This window comes from Psammomys obesus, unplaced genomic scaffold (genome assembly GCF_907164565.1).
Source record: "Psammomys obesus unplaced genomic scaffold, mPsaObe1.curated_primary_1811, whole genome shotgun sequence".
Taxonomy (NCBI): domain Eukaryota; kingdom Metazoa; phylum Chordata; class Mammalia; order Rodentia; family Muridae; genus Psammomys; species Psammomys obesus.
The window spans coordinates 5844495-5862268 of record NW_026590405.1 but is presented as its reverse complement, the minus strand read 5'-3'; the positions used below and the strand labels follow the sequence as shown (position 1 = coordinate 5862268).

The 17774-nt window shown below is 59.7% G+C and overlaps 1 protein-coding gene across 2 annotated transcripts in view; it reads left to right on the top strand.

Annotated features, from left to right (window-relative positions):
- Scube3 (signal peptide, CUB domain and EGF like domain containing 3) overlaps window positions 1-17774 on the top strand; it is a 32029-nt gene that overhangs the window by 5262 nt on the left and 8993 nt on the right. Inside the window, exons 2-16 of one of the 2 annotated variants that reach the window (XM_055607258.1) lie at window positions 4580-4702; window positions 5345-5470; window positions 7629-7763; window positions 8609-8734; window positions 8938-9054; window positions 10971-11018; window positions 12881-12997; window positions 14297-14419; window positions 15028-15144; window positions 15653-15778; window positions 16028-16144; window positions 16269-16373; window positions 16602-16718; window positions 16951-17109; window positions 17338-17553. In XM_055607258.1, the coding sequence (XP_055463233.1) occupies window positions 4580-4702; window positions 5345-5470; window positions 7629-7763; window positions 8609-8734; window positions 8938-9054; window positions 10971-11018; window positions 12881-12997; window positions 14297-14419; window positions 15028-15144; window positions 15653-15778; window positions 16028-16144; window positions 16269-16373; window positions 16602-16718; window positions 16951-17109; window positions 17338-17553 (1872 nt within the window). The remainder of the gene's footprint in view (window positions 1-4579; window positions 4703-5344; window positions 5471-7628; window positions 7764-8608; window positions 8735-8937; window positions 9055-10970; window positions 11019-12880; window positions 12998-14296; window positions 14420-15027; window positions 15145-15652; window positions 15779-16027; window positions 16145-16268; window positions 16374-16601; window positions 16719-16950; window positions 17110-17337; window positions 17554-17774) is intronic. The other variant, XM_055607259.1, reaches the window with a different exon arrangement.

Genomic DNA, 17774 nt, shown 5'->3' with positions numbered 1-17774 from the left:
GCCCTCGGTGCTCTGTCTTTGTGATCTTCTAAAAATCTCTGTGTGAGCCAGGTGGTGGGGGTGCACACCTTTAATCCCAGCATTTGGGAGGCAGAGGCTGTTGGATCTCTGAGTTCGAGGCCAGCCTGGGCAACACAGTGTGCTCCAGCACAGCAGGACCACACGGAGAAGCCCTCTCTTGAGAAAAGCAAAACAAAACAACAAAACCCTTCAAAAACTAAACAGCCCCCCCCCCCGTGTGTGTGTGTGTGTGTGTGTGTGTGTGTAAGTGCAGGCACGCTGCCATGGCACACACATGCAGGTCAGAGGACAAGCTCAGGGGTCAGTTTCCGCCTTCCACGCTCTTTGGGGCAGTGTCTGTCATTGCTCATCACTGCGTACTAGACGTGCCGGCTTGCAGTCTGGGGATGCTCTGGTCCCAGCCTCCCATTTGCTGCGGGAGGGCTTGAATGAGAGGTGCACGCTGCCGAACGTAGCTTTAACTTGAGTTCTGGGGAATCCCAGCTCAGGTCCCCATGGTTGCGTGGTGTTTTTACCCACTGAGCTCTCTCAGAATAACCACCATAGGACACCCCTGACCCCGGGATCTTTACTCTTTACGGAGAGCAGAGAAGCAGGCTTCCTCTCTGGGGCACGCCACAGTTAAGGGTCTCAGCTAGCATGTTTAACAGATAACTACAGAGAACCTACTCTCTGTGGTCACTCTGTCCCACTCACCACTGGCCCCCCAGAGCCTGGCACGGTGCTTGCCCGCTGCTGAGTGGTTGGGTATGCACAGCTTTGCCGGTGGTGCCATGGGTTCAAAGATTCAGAAGCCATGGTCTCAAGGAACTCACGGCACCAGCCAGTATCCAAGAGAGTCTTCGCTGTGAGGGTATGTGGCTAGGGGAGGGAGCAGAGGTGTTGGGAGGCTGGAGACCTTGCAGACTGAGCCTGCACTAGGACTGCTCTAGCATCAGTCAGTCTAAAGCCTCGAGCGGGCCTGCCCTAGGACTAGTGCGTCATGTTGCTGTCTCCATCGCGGCTCCCAGCTCAGGCAGATGGTTTATTTACATGAGCTGGAAAGAAAGATCTCCCCAGGCTTGCCCTGGAGGTTCTGATTTGGCGGGTCTAGACACCCATGGCTCTCCGGAGGTCCCCTGGTTCTGGGGCGCAGCCTGAGCCAAGAACCACCACCAGTGTGAAGCAGCCTATGCCGGAGAGCATCCCTTGGCTGGCAGGGGGAAAACAGCTGTGCCCTAAGAGGGTGGGCTACACTGAGGTTGCCCGTGTGTGCCACGGGGGTCCCTGCAAGGACCCATCCTGGGCTGGCAGGTGGGCTGACAGGGAGCTTTGGAGAAGTGGCAAAGGAGGAAGGGCTGGGTACGATTTGGGGCCCTGTGCCTGCTCCGTGCCTCAGGCCAGTTGCTTCAGAAGATTCCGGTCACACGGTTGGAAGGTCCCTTCTTCAGCAAGCGCCCGGCCAACTTGAGAAGTGGGACTTGCTGCCTGACACAGCTCCAGGGCGTCAGCCAAGCGGCTCAGCCGGAACCACAGAGCAGGGCGAGTTGAGTCCCCCTGGGCCCAGGGCTCACCGGGAACAGGGCAGACAGTTCTGAGCCGGGCTGAAGAGGGAGAAGGGACATGGGGGGTTTCGTGGACCGGTTAGCTGGCCCTGAGGGGGTAGGAGCAGGCTCGGACGGGAAGTGTCCCAGAGCAGAGTGTGTAGAGAGGGGGGAGCCTGAGGCGGCTGGTGGGCACCCCTCCTGCTGTGGTCGGCCTCACCGCTGCTTTAGTCTGGGGAAGCCCTCGAGGGGAGGCAGAGCTAGAGCCTGATGCACTAGGAGCCAAGTCCCTGAAGACGGAGACAGGCGCCGGCCGCTGAGATGGTTGCAGAGAGGGACCTTTAGAGGAGCCGCCATGTTTCCGGGTCAGACCCAGAAGTATTTCTTACTCAGAACCCTAGAGCTCCGCCGTCCTGAGGCCCCGAGCTTTGTGGTGTTTGATATTGCACAGCCCACCACGAACATCTGGCCTCTGGCTAGGGGGACCGGAGGGCTGTCTTTGAAATGAAAGGAGAAAGGCCACACATGGTTCATGGCTACTGCCACAGAGGACAGATCTGAATCCCCATTGGCCAACCCTCAAGCTTCCTACATCTTAAGCTTCTGGCCCGGGAGGCCTCCTGTCACCCGTCACCTGTCACCCGAATGCTTCATCAGGGACTTCACAAATCAATCCAGGCAGCGGCTCACAGCCGCTTCTGAGGAGCCGCCGCCGCTGTGACGCCATTGCACGGGGTCTCTGAGGACCGAAAGTGAGGAAGAAGCCGAGCGTGGTGGCACACACCTGCCATCCCGACCCTAGGGAGGCTGGAGCAGGGGGTTGCGGGTTGGAGGTGAGCCTGTGGGACGCAGTAAAAGCGTGTCTTCTAAAAGGAAACGTGAAAAGAGCCTCTGCCGAGAAGTGGCGGCTGGGTCTCAGCCTGGGATGTCTCCACTGTTGATGTCCTAAGAGGGGACAGTTCCTGCTTCTGTACCCACTCCATCAGTTGGACAAACTACTTTTCCCTCAGCCTCTCGCCACCCACAAGGGCACTCTCGCTTGGCTTACAAACTTGACTTCTGCCTCTCTGGCAGGTAGAGCAGCTGAGGGTCGAGAGAGCTCACCAGGGCCAAAAGATCCGAGGTGGGGTGTGTGAGCTGTGCCCATTTGGGTTCTCAGCCCTGGGGGCACTCCAGCCCTGCTCCCTCCTGGGAGTGTCTGGAGAGGGGACGGACGGCTGCTTCCAGCCCTGGCTTCCGAGTATCTGCAGACTACAGAAATTGCCAGTGGACAGCGTGCGCCTCTGCTCAGTTAAAACACACGTGATGCGCTTTAAGGAGCCGGAGTCACTGGGTTGACGAGGAGGCCTGAGAACCTGCATTATAATGAAACCTGCTTCTCGCCCCACAAGTCCCAGCCCCCTGGCTCCCAGTCCCCGCTCTTTTACTGGCAGACTTCTGTTCATACTCCATTTTTCTGACTCATAGGGACACATGGCCTCTTCCTCCTCAGACTGTGACAAGGTGCTCAACCCTAGCTGCTCCTTAGAATCAGCTGGAAGCTTTAGAAAAGTACCCACTGCCGAGGTCCAGGCCAGATGTGCTGACTGCAGTCCCTGGGGCATTGGGCATTTTTAGGGCCGTTGGCTCTGCTTTGCAGCCTGGGTTGAGGCTCACCCCAAATGCCTCGCGGCGCCTACCTCCCACTTTCTGCTTGCGGCCGTGCGTCTGTCCTGGCTGTGCTAGATTGCCTGTGTGATGCTGAATGTAAGGACTGCCATAGGAAACCCCTCTGCTGCTGAGACCTCCTTCTCTCCATCACTTCATTACGGGTGCCGTCATGGTCCCCGGCTTCCTGGGGTCCTTTCCTTTTCTCTCTTTTCTTATTTTTGGTTTTCCGAGACAGAGTTTCTCCGTGCAGCCTCTGCAAGGGGTACATCACCACACTTGGCCTGAGGTCCTCCCTCTCCCTTTGCCGTTCTCGGGGAGTCTCTTCCCTTAGTGTGGCTGTCAGTCTTGCCTGTTAGAGAGAGTACTTAGTGTTGGAAGGGAAGGATCCAGAGCCGGAGGGTGGAGGGAGAAGAGGGGTGCTGCCTGGTCGGTGGGATAGCTCAGAGAACTGCCATGCTTCAGATTGCTGGGCCAGCACCTGCCAGCTCCTGGGCCTTCCGTTGGTAGCTCAGGGCCAAGGAAACTCTTCCCAGATGGGACTCTGGTTCCTGTATGGCTTCTTGGTCCCTTGGTGAACAAGCAGGAGCCGGTTTGACGTCTGGTCTGGGTTTCTGAGACAAGGTCTCACTGTCTAACCTAGAACTCCAGATCCTTCTGCCTCGGTCCCCAAGTGTCACAGGTGTCCACCGCTGTGCCTGAACGCAGGGGGGAGGGGTGTCGAAGGCGTGCACCGCTGTACCTAAGCGCAGGGGTCACAGGCATGCACTGCCGTCCTGGGCAGGACAGCTCCGTTCTACAGTGGACTGTGAGGTCGATGAGGATCTCACATAAGGCCTACCTCCTTTTCTTCCATAATTACTAGGGAGCAGCTGGGCAGGGTGGTCCGTACCGGTAGCCCCAGGATTTGGGGGATGGAGGCAGAAGGATCAGGCACCAGAGGCCACCCTCAGCTATGTAATGAATTCTAGGCCAGCCTGGACTACCTGTGTCCCTGTCTGAACATATACATATATATGTAACCAGTGACAACTGGACCTGGCCACCTTTCAGAAGGCCAGTGACCCCGTGCCTGTCTTTTCCCCCTCCCACTAAGTCTGCTGCTAAGACAGATTAGCTCACACTGGGCTGACTGTGTCTGACGCATCAACAGTGCGATGCAGACCGAAGAGAGGTGTTCCAGGGAGCAGTGGAGTGGCCACTGTGCTTTGAGTCTCTGTGAGGCAGTAAGGGTTCACCCGGGTTCCTGAAATGTTGAGAGGAACGTGGGGGGCCTCACATGCGCACTGGCTCGGTCGTGCGGAGGGGACTCTGCCTTTTGGGTGCACACCTCCAAAACTCACTCGCTTGAGGTTCTGTTCTCACGGGTCCTCCTCTGCCCCTGGCAGACGTGGATGAATGTGTGGAAGGCACCGACCATTGCCACATCGACGCCATCTGCCAGAACACTCCGAGGTCATACAAATGCATCTGCAAGTCCGGCTACACAGGGGATGGCAAACACTGCAAAGGTGAGGCTGGGGGTGGGGAGGGGGTGACCCAGAGGAGCCCACGGGAAAGGGGGAGCCCACGTAGTTCCCCCAGGGGCCGCTCCGCAGTTCCCAAGGCCCGCAGCCTCTTCAGGCCGAGGAGGACAGCCGCACCTTCCCAGAACGTTGACCAGGAGATGGGGCGGGTGGGGACGTTCCACAGCCTCATAGCCACCTAGGTGTCTGGGGTGGGCACCCGCAGTCACAGAACTAAGGCCTGGAGATCCCCGAGGCGGGGCCTCTACTGGCACCCTCTGGATTATGCTCAAAGGACAGTGCTCCCCAGTGGGGTTCACCCACACACAAGCCTATCTTTTGCTAGAAGAAAGTAGCCTAGGCATTCTGTTCTCAGGGTGTGGCCCTGACTGCCGGTGAGGCTTCAGTGGACAAAGTACACGTTACTTCCTGTTGACATGATGCACTGAGAGCCACAGTTGCCCCCTGGGGACCTGAGGGGTGTTGGTTCAAGGATGGCAACCCCCCTCCCCCCGCAGCGATACCACACTTAAAGAATGTTCAAGTCCTCTGTGTGAAATGGCATGATTACAAATATAGAAGTGGAACGGCATAGCCGTTTGCCTGTGACCTTCAACACCCTGCAGCGCGCTTTCTTTCTGTGCACAGACGTGGATGAGTGTGAGCGGGAGGACAACGCCGGCTGCGTACACGACTGTGTCAACATTCCTGGCAACTACCGGTGTACCTGCTATGACGGATTCCATCTGGCACACGATGGGCACAACTGCCTGGGTGAGCAAGGGAGGGCTGGCCGGCGAGGGCAGCTGGCTGGGGGCGGTGAGCCAGCCCTGCCATGGCTGAAGAGCATGAGAGGGGCACTGCTAGAAACGCCCCCAGGAGAAGGCCAGGCGTGAGGGGTTCGCTTCCTGCCTGGGGAGGATGACTTTGCTGTGCACACATCCTGGTTCCAACACTAAGAACCTGCGGGGCCTTGAGCGAGGGAGCTAGCCTCTGGGAATGTCAGACAGGTGGGTGTGACGGCGCATGCCTTTAAGCCCGGGCAGAGGCAGGATCCCTGAGAGATCGAGGCCAGCCTGATCTACAAAGTGAGACCAGGATAGTCAGGACTACACAGAGAAACCATGTCGTGTGTGTGTGTGTGTGTGTGTGTGTGTGTGTGTGTGTGTGTGTGTGTACCTTTATCTGAGGCTGCTGCTGGTGTGTGTGTGTGTTTGTGTGTGTGTGTGCGTGTGTGTGCGCTTCATCGCATCTCAGGCATATGTGTAAACAGCCCTGTGCAGCCCTAGTCCGGAGCGAGCGCCGAGTGGGCAGGATCGCTGAGGCTTATGTAGCTGATGTTGGTCCTCCGGCTCTGGGCACTTCGGCTCCTTGCCGTCCTTCCTGTCTTTGGTCTCGCCCTCTTGGCCTCCAAGCCTCAGCCCGGCCCCATCTCCCCCGTCCCGGGAGCTCTGTTCCGGGTAGGACCCCTGGGCCGCTGAACTGGGCTTTGGTCTGTCACGGGGAGTTACTTGGACTGAGTGAGTGTTCCTCTACATAGAGAGGCTGAAGATTTGAGATTTGAACCCTGGGGTCCTCTCTCTCTGCTGGTAGAAGAGAGACTGAGTGAAGGAAAGAGCAGTGATGGCCAGGTCAGATGCATCATGGCCTGGGAGCCCTCTGACTGCAGAGCTGTGGGTGACCATCACCTTTTCTCTGCCCTGTCACCCAAGGGACTCTTTAGGGACAAGGTATGAATGGCTTGGTAGAGGACAGGGGTGCTCACGGGACAGTGCATATCAGCTCTTATTGCTCTGGCCTCCACTGGGCCTCTAACTGGGCCCCAGTTATCACCAAAAACTAACCACAGAGACAAGCCAAAGCAGGTACTCTGAGGGTCAGAGTTACCAACACCTGCTCAAGGTGAGGGCTCAAAGCCTCAGCATCCCTTAAACTCTTAGGGAAGCTTTGAGAAAACTCTACTTTGTGGGCCTCAGTTTCCCCAGGGAGAAGTGGAGGATGAAAGGGCAGAGATGGAGTCAGGATACGGAAGGTGAAGACCATCAGAGTGAGCTTGGCTCTAGGGGTGGTGACCTGGGGGCACCCTGTTGTCCCCCACTACCATCCAGGGTGTGGCCTGGCCACTTTCCCCACCCTTCCATACTACGCTGCCATGCTGTGTTTTTGTTAAGCCAAAATAGAAAAGCTAGGGACTAGGCAAGGAGCCCAGGCCAGGGGGAGGGGAGGAGAGCTGAAATGGTCCTCGCCCACGAGGCCTTGTGGCTGGGCAGCCAGTCCCTCCATCTTCAGCACCACGGCCGTGCTGCTGTCTGAGGAAAGAGCCTTGTCCAGGTTCCCTGCCTCCTGGCCACTCAGCAGACCATCGCCTCTAACTCCCCATTACTGGCCAGGGTAACTGGCATCCTTCCTTGTCTTCGCCGTTATTCCTCTCATGCTGGCTTCTCTCCTGACCTCTGTGCTTAGGCCCAGCGTTTATATTTGGGTTTCTGTGTGTAGGCATTTGCCTGCCTGTGTGTCTGCATACCACACGCCTTCGGTGCCTGTGGAGGCCAGGAGAGGACTCTGGCTTCCTTGGAACTGGAGTTTCAGGCAGCCAGCTGCCACCTGGGCACTAGGAATAGATCTCGGGTCCTCTGGAAGAGCAGCCAGGGCTCATAACGGCTGAGCCCCCTCTCCAGATTTGAGGGGCCAAACCCAACCTCTACGGCGTGGGGGAGGCGTGCATTCCTCACCTAGGCTGGCCAGATTTGGACGTTTCCTACCCTGCCCGACCTCTGCCCTACGCGCCTCTCACACACCGAGGCTTTAGCTGACAAGGGTTGGGGACTGCCTGCTAAGGGTGGGCTTTTGGGTCGGGTGGCGGGGGGGGGTCTTAAGTCTGCCCTCGGTCTCTGGCGGCACCAGAGACCACCAATCAACCTGTGTCGCACAGATGTAGACGAATGTGCTGAAGGCAACGGCGGCTGCCAGCAGAGCTGTGTCAACATGATGGGCAGCTACGAGTGCCACTGCCGAGAAGGCTTCTTCCTCAGCGACAATCAGCACACCTGTATCCAGCGGCCAGAAGGTCAGCCCACAGCCCGGGGCCCCCGCCCGCCCCGTGCCGGACAGGCTTTTCCCAGTCTCCCTCAGCACTCCGCAGCCCACACTCTACATTCCCCTCTCTCCCTGAACTCAGTCACAGCCTAAGGGCTTCACGCATAGACACACTGTATTAGAGGAAAATCTCGGGAATAAATCTGGGTCTGGTCCGTGTGGAGTTGAGGCTGCTTCGGGGCGCTCTGTGGTCCAGCAGCGTGGGTGACCTGCATTCTTGTTTGTGAGCATTTGTCTGTAAGCTGCTATGTTGCTGGTGCAGCCTGGCCAACGTCCCCTTCCGTGGCCTGGATTGGGAAGGTCAGGCAGGGGCGTTGGGGTGTGCGGCCTGGTTCCCTCCCTGGACTGTGACATCCTGAGGACAGTAGCGATGTCTAATTTGCCTACGTGTCCCTATCATGCCTGTGATAGGGGCATAATAAAATTTGTGGCCCAGCTGGGCGTGATGGCACACACCTTTGATCCTTGTACTCGGGAGGCAGAGGCAGCGGATATCTGAGCTCAGGGCCAGCCTGGTCTACAGAGCGAGTTCCAGGACAGCCAGGGCTATGCAGAAAAACCCCGTCTCTAAAAACACAAGTGTCATGCGACATAGTACCTTCTAAATTGTCAGTCTGGCTGCTGTCAATCATCTTCCGGCGTCTAGTCTCATGTAAGCTGTTCGAGCAAAGAGACCCTGCTTTAGATTTCTCTGGGTCCTTTCTGAAGCCAGAGCCTCCTCTGCTAGCAGGCTCATCGTCCTTAGCCCCAGCCGGTCCCTCCCCATTGAGGCCTCCGATTGCAGCTCACACATTGCCCCCCCCCCTCCCTTTTTAGAAGGCATGAACTGCATGAACAAGAACCACGGCTGTGCGCACATTTGCCGGGAGACGCCCAAGGGGGGCATTGCCTGCGAATGCCGGCCCGGCTTCGAGCTCACCAGGAATCAACGGGACTGCAAATGTGAGACCTATGAGGGCAGGGAGAGGGGCCCGGGAGGGTGTGCGGGCCTCAGCAGCCGAAGGGCAGGGATGGGAGGAGAGAGGGCTGGGGGCATGGAGGGGTGGGGTGGGGCGGGACACAGAGAGGAAAGAGGGTGGCTCTCCAGCCTTGTAGACCTGCAGCAAGAGGGAGAGGCAGGCTGACGCCCCCCCCCCCCCATGCAGTGACCTGCAACTATGGCAATGGTGGTTGCCAGCACACGTGCGACGACACGGAGCAGGGCCCCCGCTGTGGCTGCCATGTCAAGTTTGTGCTCCACACCGACGGAAAGACATGCATCGGTGGGTGAAGCCCGGGAACAACTCTTGCCGCTCTCGACAGGGCCGGGGGGGGGGCTGGGGACTGCGGGGAAGGGGAGACCGCAGGGGCTCTGGCTGCCCGGTGGAGTAACTGGCGAGGGAGTGGAGACCCGTGTGATGGCGGGTCCAGGGAAGGACGGCTCTGAGAGACTAGGGGGCACGCTTGGCCATCTGCCCTCCCCAGGAGTCTCCCCTCTCCCCTTCCTCCCACGATGAAGCGCTGCCAAACTAGGAGCCCTTAGCAGAGGTGCTGGTCACCCAGGGCTGTGGGGATAACTTGAGGGACTCTGGAGAGGTCAGCTGCGCGGCTGAGCCAGGTCCCAATTGACAAGAGTGGTGAGGTGGGGACTGCCACAGCCCAGTGTCCCCCGCTGTGGAACTGACGTCAGGACGTGGAACTTTCCCTAGAGCAGTTGGCCTTGGGCTGCACAGGCAGCGTGGCTCCAGGCAGCCCTTCCTCTCACCCCTGCAAACCCCTTCCTGCCCCTCACCTGCTGGCCCAGGCCTGCCGCCCACCTGGCATCCAGTGGTGCTGACCTCCCCTGCGCCCTTGGCTTCCCACCATTCACCTGCTGCAGCCTCCCGTCCCTCCCAGCCTGAAGCCCTTCCCCTGAGTTCCTAGGCCTGGCCTGGGGCCTCGGGGTATAACCTGAGTGAGCTAATTCCTTAAAGCTAACTTTGAATGCCTTATGCTGCTACGGCTTCAGCACTGGGTGGCTGACAGTGTGTCTCCTTAGAGGCGTGGGAAACAAAAGGAAGGGCTTTGGCCAGGCGCGAGGCAGGGTCTCGTAGGTGTGCTTGCTCTGTGGGCACTGCTGGCCTCTGCGGAGGGTGCCTGTCTGGTGAGCCATGGCAGGCTGGGGAAGGAAATGTGAGCACAGCACCTCTGTGGAGGCCTGTGTGTCCAAGGCAGGTTCAGGGTGAGGAGTGCTCTGTCCCTTGCACCCCGGGCTCGTCACTGCAGCCACAGGACAGGGGAACAGGTTGGCTCACACAGGCCCCCCAGCACCTGCTCCAGGTAACACATGGCTCAAAAGTGCTCCCGTGCCCTAGGCCCTCCTGCTCTGCTCTCTCTGGCTCTTCAAAGACCCTGAAATGGGTTCCAGTCTTCATGCTGCCTTCTCTCACTGGGTCTTTCCAGACACTTTCATATTCTCCTGACAGGGCTAGTTCTTCTGCTTCACAAACCTCCCGCCTCCCCTTGGACGCACCCCCCCACCCCGATTCCTTCAGAAGAAGCTGCATGTGGTTCCTAGAGAGAAGACGCATGAGGCAGGACAGGAGCCCCCACAGGGAGGAGGCAGGGTTCCCACCGGCTTTCTGTTCAGATGTTCTCAAACATGGCTGCGTTTTGGAAATGCCTGTATCAAGCTTGACTACCTCTCTAACCCAAGACCCACTCTGCCCTCTGGCAGCAGCCAGCAAGACAGAACAGAGCAAACGAGGCTGCTTCCTCCCCAGCCTGCTCCCTTTGCCCCGAGGGAAACCAGCCTGCTTGCCTGGTAACCCATTTTTCTTGCCAGCCTTGGCAGGAGGAAATGTCTCGAGGGTCACAGGACACTCAGACTGAGTGGGGAGAATGTGGCTAAAGCAAGGGACTTGAGAGGTGGCTAAACGCGAGCCCTGACATCTCACGCCAGGCCTGCCTCTCACATACCGTGTGAGGCTGGACTCACAGCTGCCCTGAGACTCAGAATCTCGGTTGGGAGCCTGGTGTCTTTGAGGGGCCCAGGCGGGACAAAACTGAGGGATGAGGCTAATTTGGGGTCCCAGGAGTCACCATACGGGGCTAGTGGTTTGGACCCTCAGGGTGGAGGGTGTGAGGGGGGTCCTGGGGCCCAGCGGGCTGCAGTGGGACCTGCCTGGAATCTAAACGGCTTTTTTACGATGTCAAACAGGGGAGAGACGGCCAGAGCAGCACATGCCCACTCAGGCCGTTTCTAATGGTAAATATGTCCGCTCCCCACTCGCACTCGCCGGCTTGCTGGGGAGGGCTAACCCGCTGGGGCTCCCACTAACTGCATGCCCAGCAGGAATCCCCTGGCAGGGGGGCTGTGGACCCAGCAGGTGGCAGGAGACCCTAACAGCGGGCCTTGGAACCTGGGTCATCTCCCTGGTTCCTGTCACTCCTCTTCCTCTTCTGCTTCCTCCTACACCCCCTTTCACCACCCCAGTCCCTGCCCAGCCGTCTGCACTTCTCTGTCACTGTAGCTAAAATCTCAGCCAGTGCCGCGGTACCCACCGAGATAAGGGGCGTCAAAGTTGGATGGCATCCCCTCTGTGGGTCATCCTTCTTGGGTTCCTACCTAACATCGACTGCCGATCTTGCCCTGACACTGGGTTCAGTAGACCGGAGTCTCTGGGTTCTGGCTCTGCCATGTGCCGTGTTCTCACCAGCCAGTCTCAAGTGAGGCCCATCTTCTCTGATCCTCAGGCCACTCTTCTGCAGGGGGAGGTGTGTGTGTGTGTGTGTGTATGTGTGTGTGTGTGTGATAGTCCTCTCTCAGGTGTGATGATCAAAACAGCACGGAGCATGTGATCAGTACCTCGCACAAAGGACAGGGCAAGCTTGGCCCTCCTGCCACCTTCCCTGCTCTGAGCAACTGTCCTGCAGAGGCGGGCAGCTCTGCCCAGCCTCCCGGTCCAGCCTGGGGTGGACACCATGCCCATCCTGGGTCCTTCAGGGAATCTACACACAGAGAGGATCTTGGCATGGCCCCACCCCCACTGGAGTCCGTGCTGATCCAGGCCTTGGCAGCCCCCTTCCATGCTTAGAGCACTTTTTTGGGGGGAGAGCACTAGGAACCTTGAGCTCCCCCTGGTCTGGAGGACCTCAGAAAGACCACAATGAGACCAGGACATGCCAGGGACTCCCAGCAGTGGGCTTCTTTTGGAGCCCTGGCACACTGTCCTCTTGGTGACAAGGTTGGGCGTGACGGCCTGCTTCTGAGAACAGCTCTTCTCTCCTGCCCCTCCTCACGGAGGCCTTGGGGTGCTCGTGGGAGGATGCTGGGTGCCAGGATGGACCACAGCACTGCAGGTCCCCATGCCAGGCTCTTGCTCTCTTGGCTGATGGTTTCCCTTGGACTCACTCTGCAAAGCAGCTGCCTAGATCTGTTTTCCTCCTGCTCTGGCCTCTCAGCCACCAACTGAGCTGACAGGAGTCTTAGCTGAGCAAGTCTCTGAGCTTTCAATGTTCTTCCACGTTCCCTCTCTGGATTCTTCCTCTCCTTTAGCGACACCCCCACCCCCACCACACATTATCTCATCAGCAAAATAAGAGAGCCAGCCAGCTTATTTCCAGGTAGACACGAGGGTTTCGGGAGGAGTTAAAGGTGGGTGACCCAGCTTGGCAGAGTGTCATTGGCCTGCAATGTCAGAGGGGGATGAAAGGAAGGGCGGCCCTCAGTGTCTAGAGACACTCTTCCCACCAAACCTGTCCACCACGAGCCCCCCCTACCCCACCCCCAAGATGGGAAGAAACTGGTCTGCCCCTTCTGCTCCCTGGCAGGCAGAACCCTTTCAGCTTTCATCTCCCCTGCCTCCCTGCCCCCTGCCCCCTCAGCGCATTCCTGCCTGACAGCTCTGGCTTGTACCTGCCTCACTGCTGTCCACCTTGTTTCAATCAAGTAGGGGGCAGGGCCGCGGAGAGCTTCCTGCGTTTGTGAGGGGTGGGCGCTGGGCGGAAGGGGAGGCCGGAGGCTGGGGCTTCCGCTTTAATGCAACCCCTGTGAGGTGGCCCCTGCTACCTGGGCCTGGCATTCTGCTAGGCCAGTAACCCCATGGCCACCCACGCCTCCTTCAACAGAGACCTGCGCCGTCAACAACGGAGGCTGCGACAGTAAGTGCCACGACGCGGTGACCGGTGTGCACTGCAGCTGCCCTGTGGGCTTCATGCTGCAGCCAGACAGGAAGACCTGCAAAGGTGAGCCCTGAGAGAACAGGAACACAGAGGCCCCGGCCTCAGGCGCGAGGCGGGGGGGGGGGAAGGGGGGGGCAGAGGACCCAGGACAAAGCTCAGGGGCCTCTCCCCCTCAGCTCGAGGGCCACTGGAAGCCCAGCTAGCGCTTTGGTGCCTCCTGGCCTGGCCCTCGCTCCTATAGGGCCCAACCCTGAACAGATGCCGAGCCTGACCCTGCGGGTCAGACCCTCCCCGTGGCTCTGGGGTGATGTCTGCCTTAGAAAGGCTGTACTGGTGGGACTCAGAAGCGGCCACAGCAGGGCCTGGCCAGCCACACTGTGGTGTCCCCGCTTCCGCCGCCGCTATACCTGGCTCCTGGGGGGCCTCCTGGTGCAGCTGAGGGACCGTCTCAGCAGCCATTCTGCCTCCCCTCCTCCCAGGCAGCTGGGATCTGGGGAAGATGGGAAAGCGGAGGGGAGGGCGGCCATTTTGAAGACAAGGACTCCTGTCTCTGTGCTCTGGTCATGAGGAGCGGGGACGGGACGGGAAGGAGGACATGCGGGGCTCCTTTTTTCTGTGTCTTTTGGCCCCGAGGCTGCAGGAGGGGGAGGGCTGGGGCAGCCACAGCTGAGAGGTTTCCTGCTGGGAAGGACTGTTGACAGGTAGGCTAAGAGTGAAGGCCCAGCCCCTCCCCTCCAGCCATGCTGAGTGGCCTGGGACCCGTCTGCCACCAGCTTGAGGAACTTGACCTCAGGAAGGAAGCTGCTCACCCACTAGCCCCAACCACTGCCAGGCTGAGTCTCTCCAGACTGCTCCAGTCCGGTCTCCTGGCTGGGCCCCTCGTCCCCAGTATCTTCTCAGCCCTTCTGCCTCTCTTGGAAGTCCTCTCTGTCCTCCTCAGGCCAGCTCCTCTTCCCTGAAGGCTGACCCTTCACAGCAGGTTCCTCTAGGCTCCCAGCTCACACTCCCGACCCAGCCTTCCTGACAGCCCGGGAGTCAGGGACTTGAGAGAAGAGCCCTCCCACAGTCTTGGGAATGGATGCCTGTCAGCTGGGGAGTGAGGGATGTGGGCTTAGTGCTCCCCTGCTCCCCTAACTCCAGACAGTTGGTCCCCGCTGGCCTAGGCCGTTCCTGGCCTCCGCCTCAGGAGAGTAGGTGTTACTAACGGCCAGACACCCTAAACAGGAAAGACATGGAGACAGAGGGTGATGGCCCAGTTAAAAGGGACAGGCCAGGGCCCGCCTTGTGTCTGTGAGGAAGAGATCGTGTCTCCGTGTTTGCTCTGGGCCTTCAGCGTTGTCCTTCGTTCCGTCCTCCTCCCAGACATAGATGAGTGCCGCTTAAACAACGGGGGCTGCGACCACATCTGCCGAAACACGGTGGGCAGCTTTGAGTGCAGCTGCAGGAAAGGCTACAAGCTCCTCATCAACGAAAGGAGCTGCCAGGGTGAGCGGGCCAGGCCCAGGAGGGGTAGGGATGTGGGGGGCAGCTGCCAGGGTGAGTGGGCCAGGCCCAGGGAGCAGGTTCCTAGGCACGAGAGCAGCAGGGAGGCCAGAGCCCAGGCCCCCTGGGAGATGGAGGCGAAGGAGCCTCCCACAGCAGTGGCGTGCTGCATGCGGGCAGTGGGGCCCTCCTGGCAGGCCAGCTTTGTGCTGAAGCACACAGCTCGGCAAGGGGTCAGGGAGTTTTTGCCACAATCCAGGTTTTTCCAAACGCGGCCTGCTGCAGAGCTAGGTCATGGCCCACAGGTTCCAGACCCTGACTTTTGTCATGTTGGGCTATGATGGCGCATGTCTTTAAATCCCAGCACTTGGAAGGCAGAGTTAGATCTCTGTGAGTTCGAGGCCAGCCTGGTCTACACAGTGCGTTCCAGGGTGGCCAGGGCTACACAGAGAAACTGTCTCGAAAACAAACAGAAAACCCCAAACCCCGAAACTCCAGACCAAGGGCACAGAGGGAGTTGGCGCTGCTCAGTCATAGGCCTGGAGTTACTCGGGGGTCTTGAGTCAGGTGCCCCAACACAGACTCGGTGGTTCAACTCCTCGCCCTTCCAGATATAGACGAGTGCTCCTTCGATCGGACCTGCGACCACATGTGCGTCAACACGCCCGGAAGCTTCCAGTGTCTGTGCCATCGAGGCTACCTGCTGTACGGCGTCACTCACTGTGGGGGTAAGCCAGCAAGCTCCCACCCAGCTGCCCCCCCAGGCCCTCACCTCTTCACCCTCCCTGTGCTGACGTCCTGTGCTGGCTTGTGCTAAGGGAAGTGCTCGGGTGAGTGTGTCGGGTCTACACTAACGCGATAAAATAAAGGGCAGCTTCTGAAGGCCAGGGCGACCAGGGAAGGGCACCCTGCCAGCCAGATGTTTGCTTGAGGCTTTCATGGAGCCCAGGCTGGCTGCGAACACGCTGCGTGGCCGGAGTTCAGCCTTGAACTCCTGACCCTCCTGCCTTCGCTTCCCGAGGGCAGAGACCGCAGGAGGCAAGCCCCCCTCCCCTCGCAGACTCTGCCTCCTGAGTATTTGTGAGGCACCTGGCAGACCTGTGACCACACCGTCGCTCTCTGTAAGGTACTCAGGCGGTGTATCTGGACACTTAGCAGAGGTCCTCACACACAGCCCCAGGCCCTGGCTCGCACGCCTCCACCACCACTGCCACTGTCCTCCTCCTCCCCCCACAGACGTGGACGAGTGCAGCATCAACAAGGGAGGCTGCCGCTTCGGCTGTGTCAACACCCCCGGCAGCTATCAGTGTACCTGCCCGGCAGGCCAGGGCCGCCTTCACTGGAATGGAAAGGATTGCACAGGTGTGTGGCGCCCTCTGCTGGACGGGCCTGGCAGTGCCGCTTCAGGGCAAGGTTGGGATCTGGTGGGAAGGTGTGGAGAGTGGGCCATGCAGCCCACGGGTCAGACCTGACGTCTCTGGTTTAAGATGCGCTCTGTCTCCTTGGGCACACACTTCTGCACGTAGGTGATCTCTTTGTCCGCGTTAGCTGTCTGGGGGAGAAGGTGGGCCCGGCCCGGTCCGTAGCCTCAGGCCTTGCTCCCCTTCCTAGAGCCGGTGAAATGTCACAGCAGCCCAGGGGCCTCGAAAGCCATGCTCAGCTGCAGTCGGTCTGGCAAGAAGGACACGTGTGCCCTGACCTGCCCCTCTCGGGCCCGGTTTCTGCCAGGTATGTGGGAGGCGGGCAGAAGGGAGGAGAGACTGGCTCTTCAGTGGCTCCTCTTGCCCCTGGGATTCTCCAGCCACTGGGGGTCGGGAGGTGGGTCAGAGCCCTGATAGGCCCCTTCCCTCAGAGTCGGAGAATGGCTTCACGGTGAGCTGCGGTACCCCCAGCCCCAAAGCTGCCGCAGCACGAGGCAGCCACCCTGGAAACGCCACCACCTCCAGCTCTTGCCATGGTGAGCCCTGGCCGGAAGGCCCTCCTCCATGCCACAGACAGAGCCAGTTCTCCTCCCGCCCCTTCTTCCTGTACCTCAGGTGTTACTTTGTAATTCTCCCGGCTCTCCCACCTAGATCCTGGCCTACCTTGTTTTTCACCTTCCTCACTCCTCAGCTTTGACACCCTTCAGCCCCCGCCCCCTCAGCTTCCTCCCCCCAGCTGTGCTGAGCTGCGCTCACCTCTCTAGAGGCTGCAGTGCTGCCGGTCAAGCAGAGGGCCTCCTTCAAGGTCAAGGACGCCAAATGTCGCCTGCACCTGCGAAACAAAGGCAAAGCGGAGGAAGCCGGCAGAACCCCAGGGCCAGGTCTGGACCTCACTCCCGCGGGCTCCGACAGGCTCTGCCCGCCCTCAGCCCCTGTCCAGCCAGTCCCCCATAGCCTGCACTTTGGACAGAAAAGGGGGAAGCTGTTGCAGGCAAAGGCTCAGGAGGTCGCCCAGGGCTGTCTGGGTGGGCAGAGAAAGGACAGGCAGGAGGGAGGACACCCCGTCCACAGCGGGAGCCCTGCGTTTGAGGTTGACAAGGCCTCTGTTTCCAGGTGGTGGCCCCTGCTCTGACTGCCAGGTCACCTTCATCCACCTCAAGTGTGACTCCTCTCGAAAGGGCAAGGGCCGACGGGCCCGGACCCCTCCAGGCAAGGAGGTTACCCGGCTCACCCTGGAGTTAGAAGCTGAGGTCAGAGCTGAAGAAACGACAGGTGGGCCTAGGGACACTTCTGGGTGGAGGGCCAAAGAGGAGAGCACACAGCCTGGGTCCGAAAGAGACGAGCAGGGGTGGGGGAGGGCACCTGGACTCTGGGCCTGTCCTCGAACTCCAGGAGGACGGCCCCTGTCATGCGTGCCCCTTCTCCTGCCATCGCTTCCCTGCTTTCTGCTCGGATCACCTTCTCCCTCACTCTCTGACTCATCCGTCCACCCGTCACCAGCTGGCTGTGGGCTGCCCTGCCTCCGGCAGCGGATGGAACGAAGACTGAAGGGGACCCTGAAGATGCTCAGAAAGTCCATCAACCAGGACCGATTCCTGCTGCGTCTAGCGGGCCTCGACTATGAGCTGGCCCACAAGCCGGGCCTGCTAGCTGGGGACCGAACAGAGCCAGCGGAGGTCTGCCGGCCCGGGCAGCACCGAGCAGGCACCAAGTGTGGTAAGGGAGCTTGCTGGGAAGCAAGGGTTTGCGGCTGGGGAGCGGGGAAGGCCCAACTTAGCCATGGCTCAGAGGAGGGCAGGTACAGTTCTCAAGGAGTGAGGTAGCACAGACCCACAGTCCTCTCCCTGGTCCCAGGCAGGACCGGGACGCCAGGCGGGGCCAGCAGCCCTCCTGCACACAGACATGACCTTCCCACCTCTCTAAGGATTCTGTTAGTT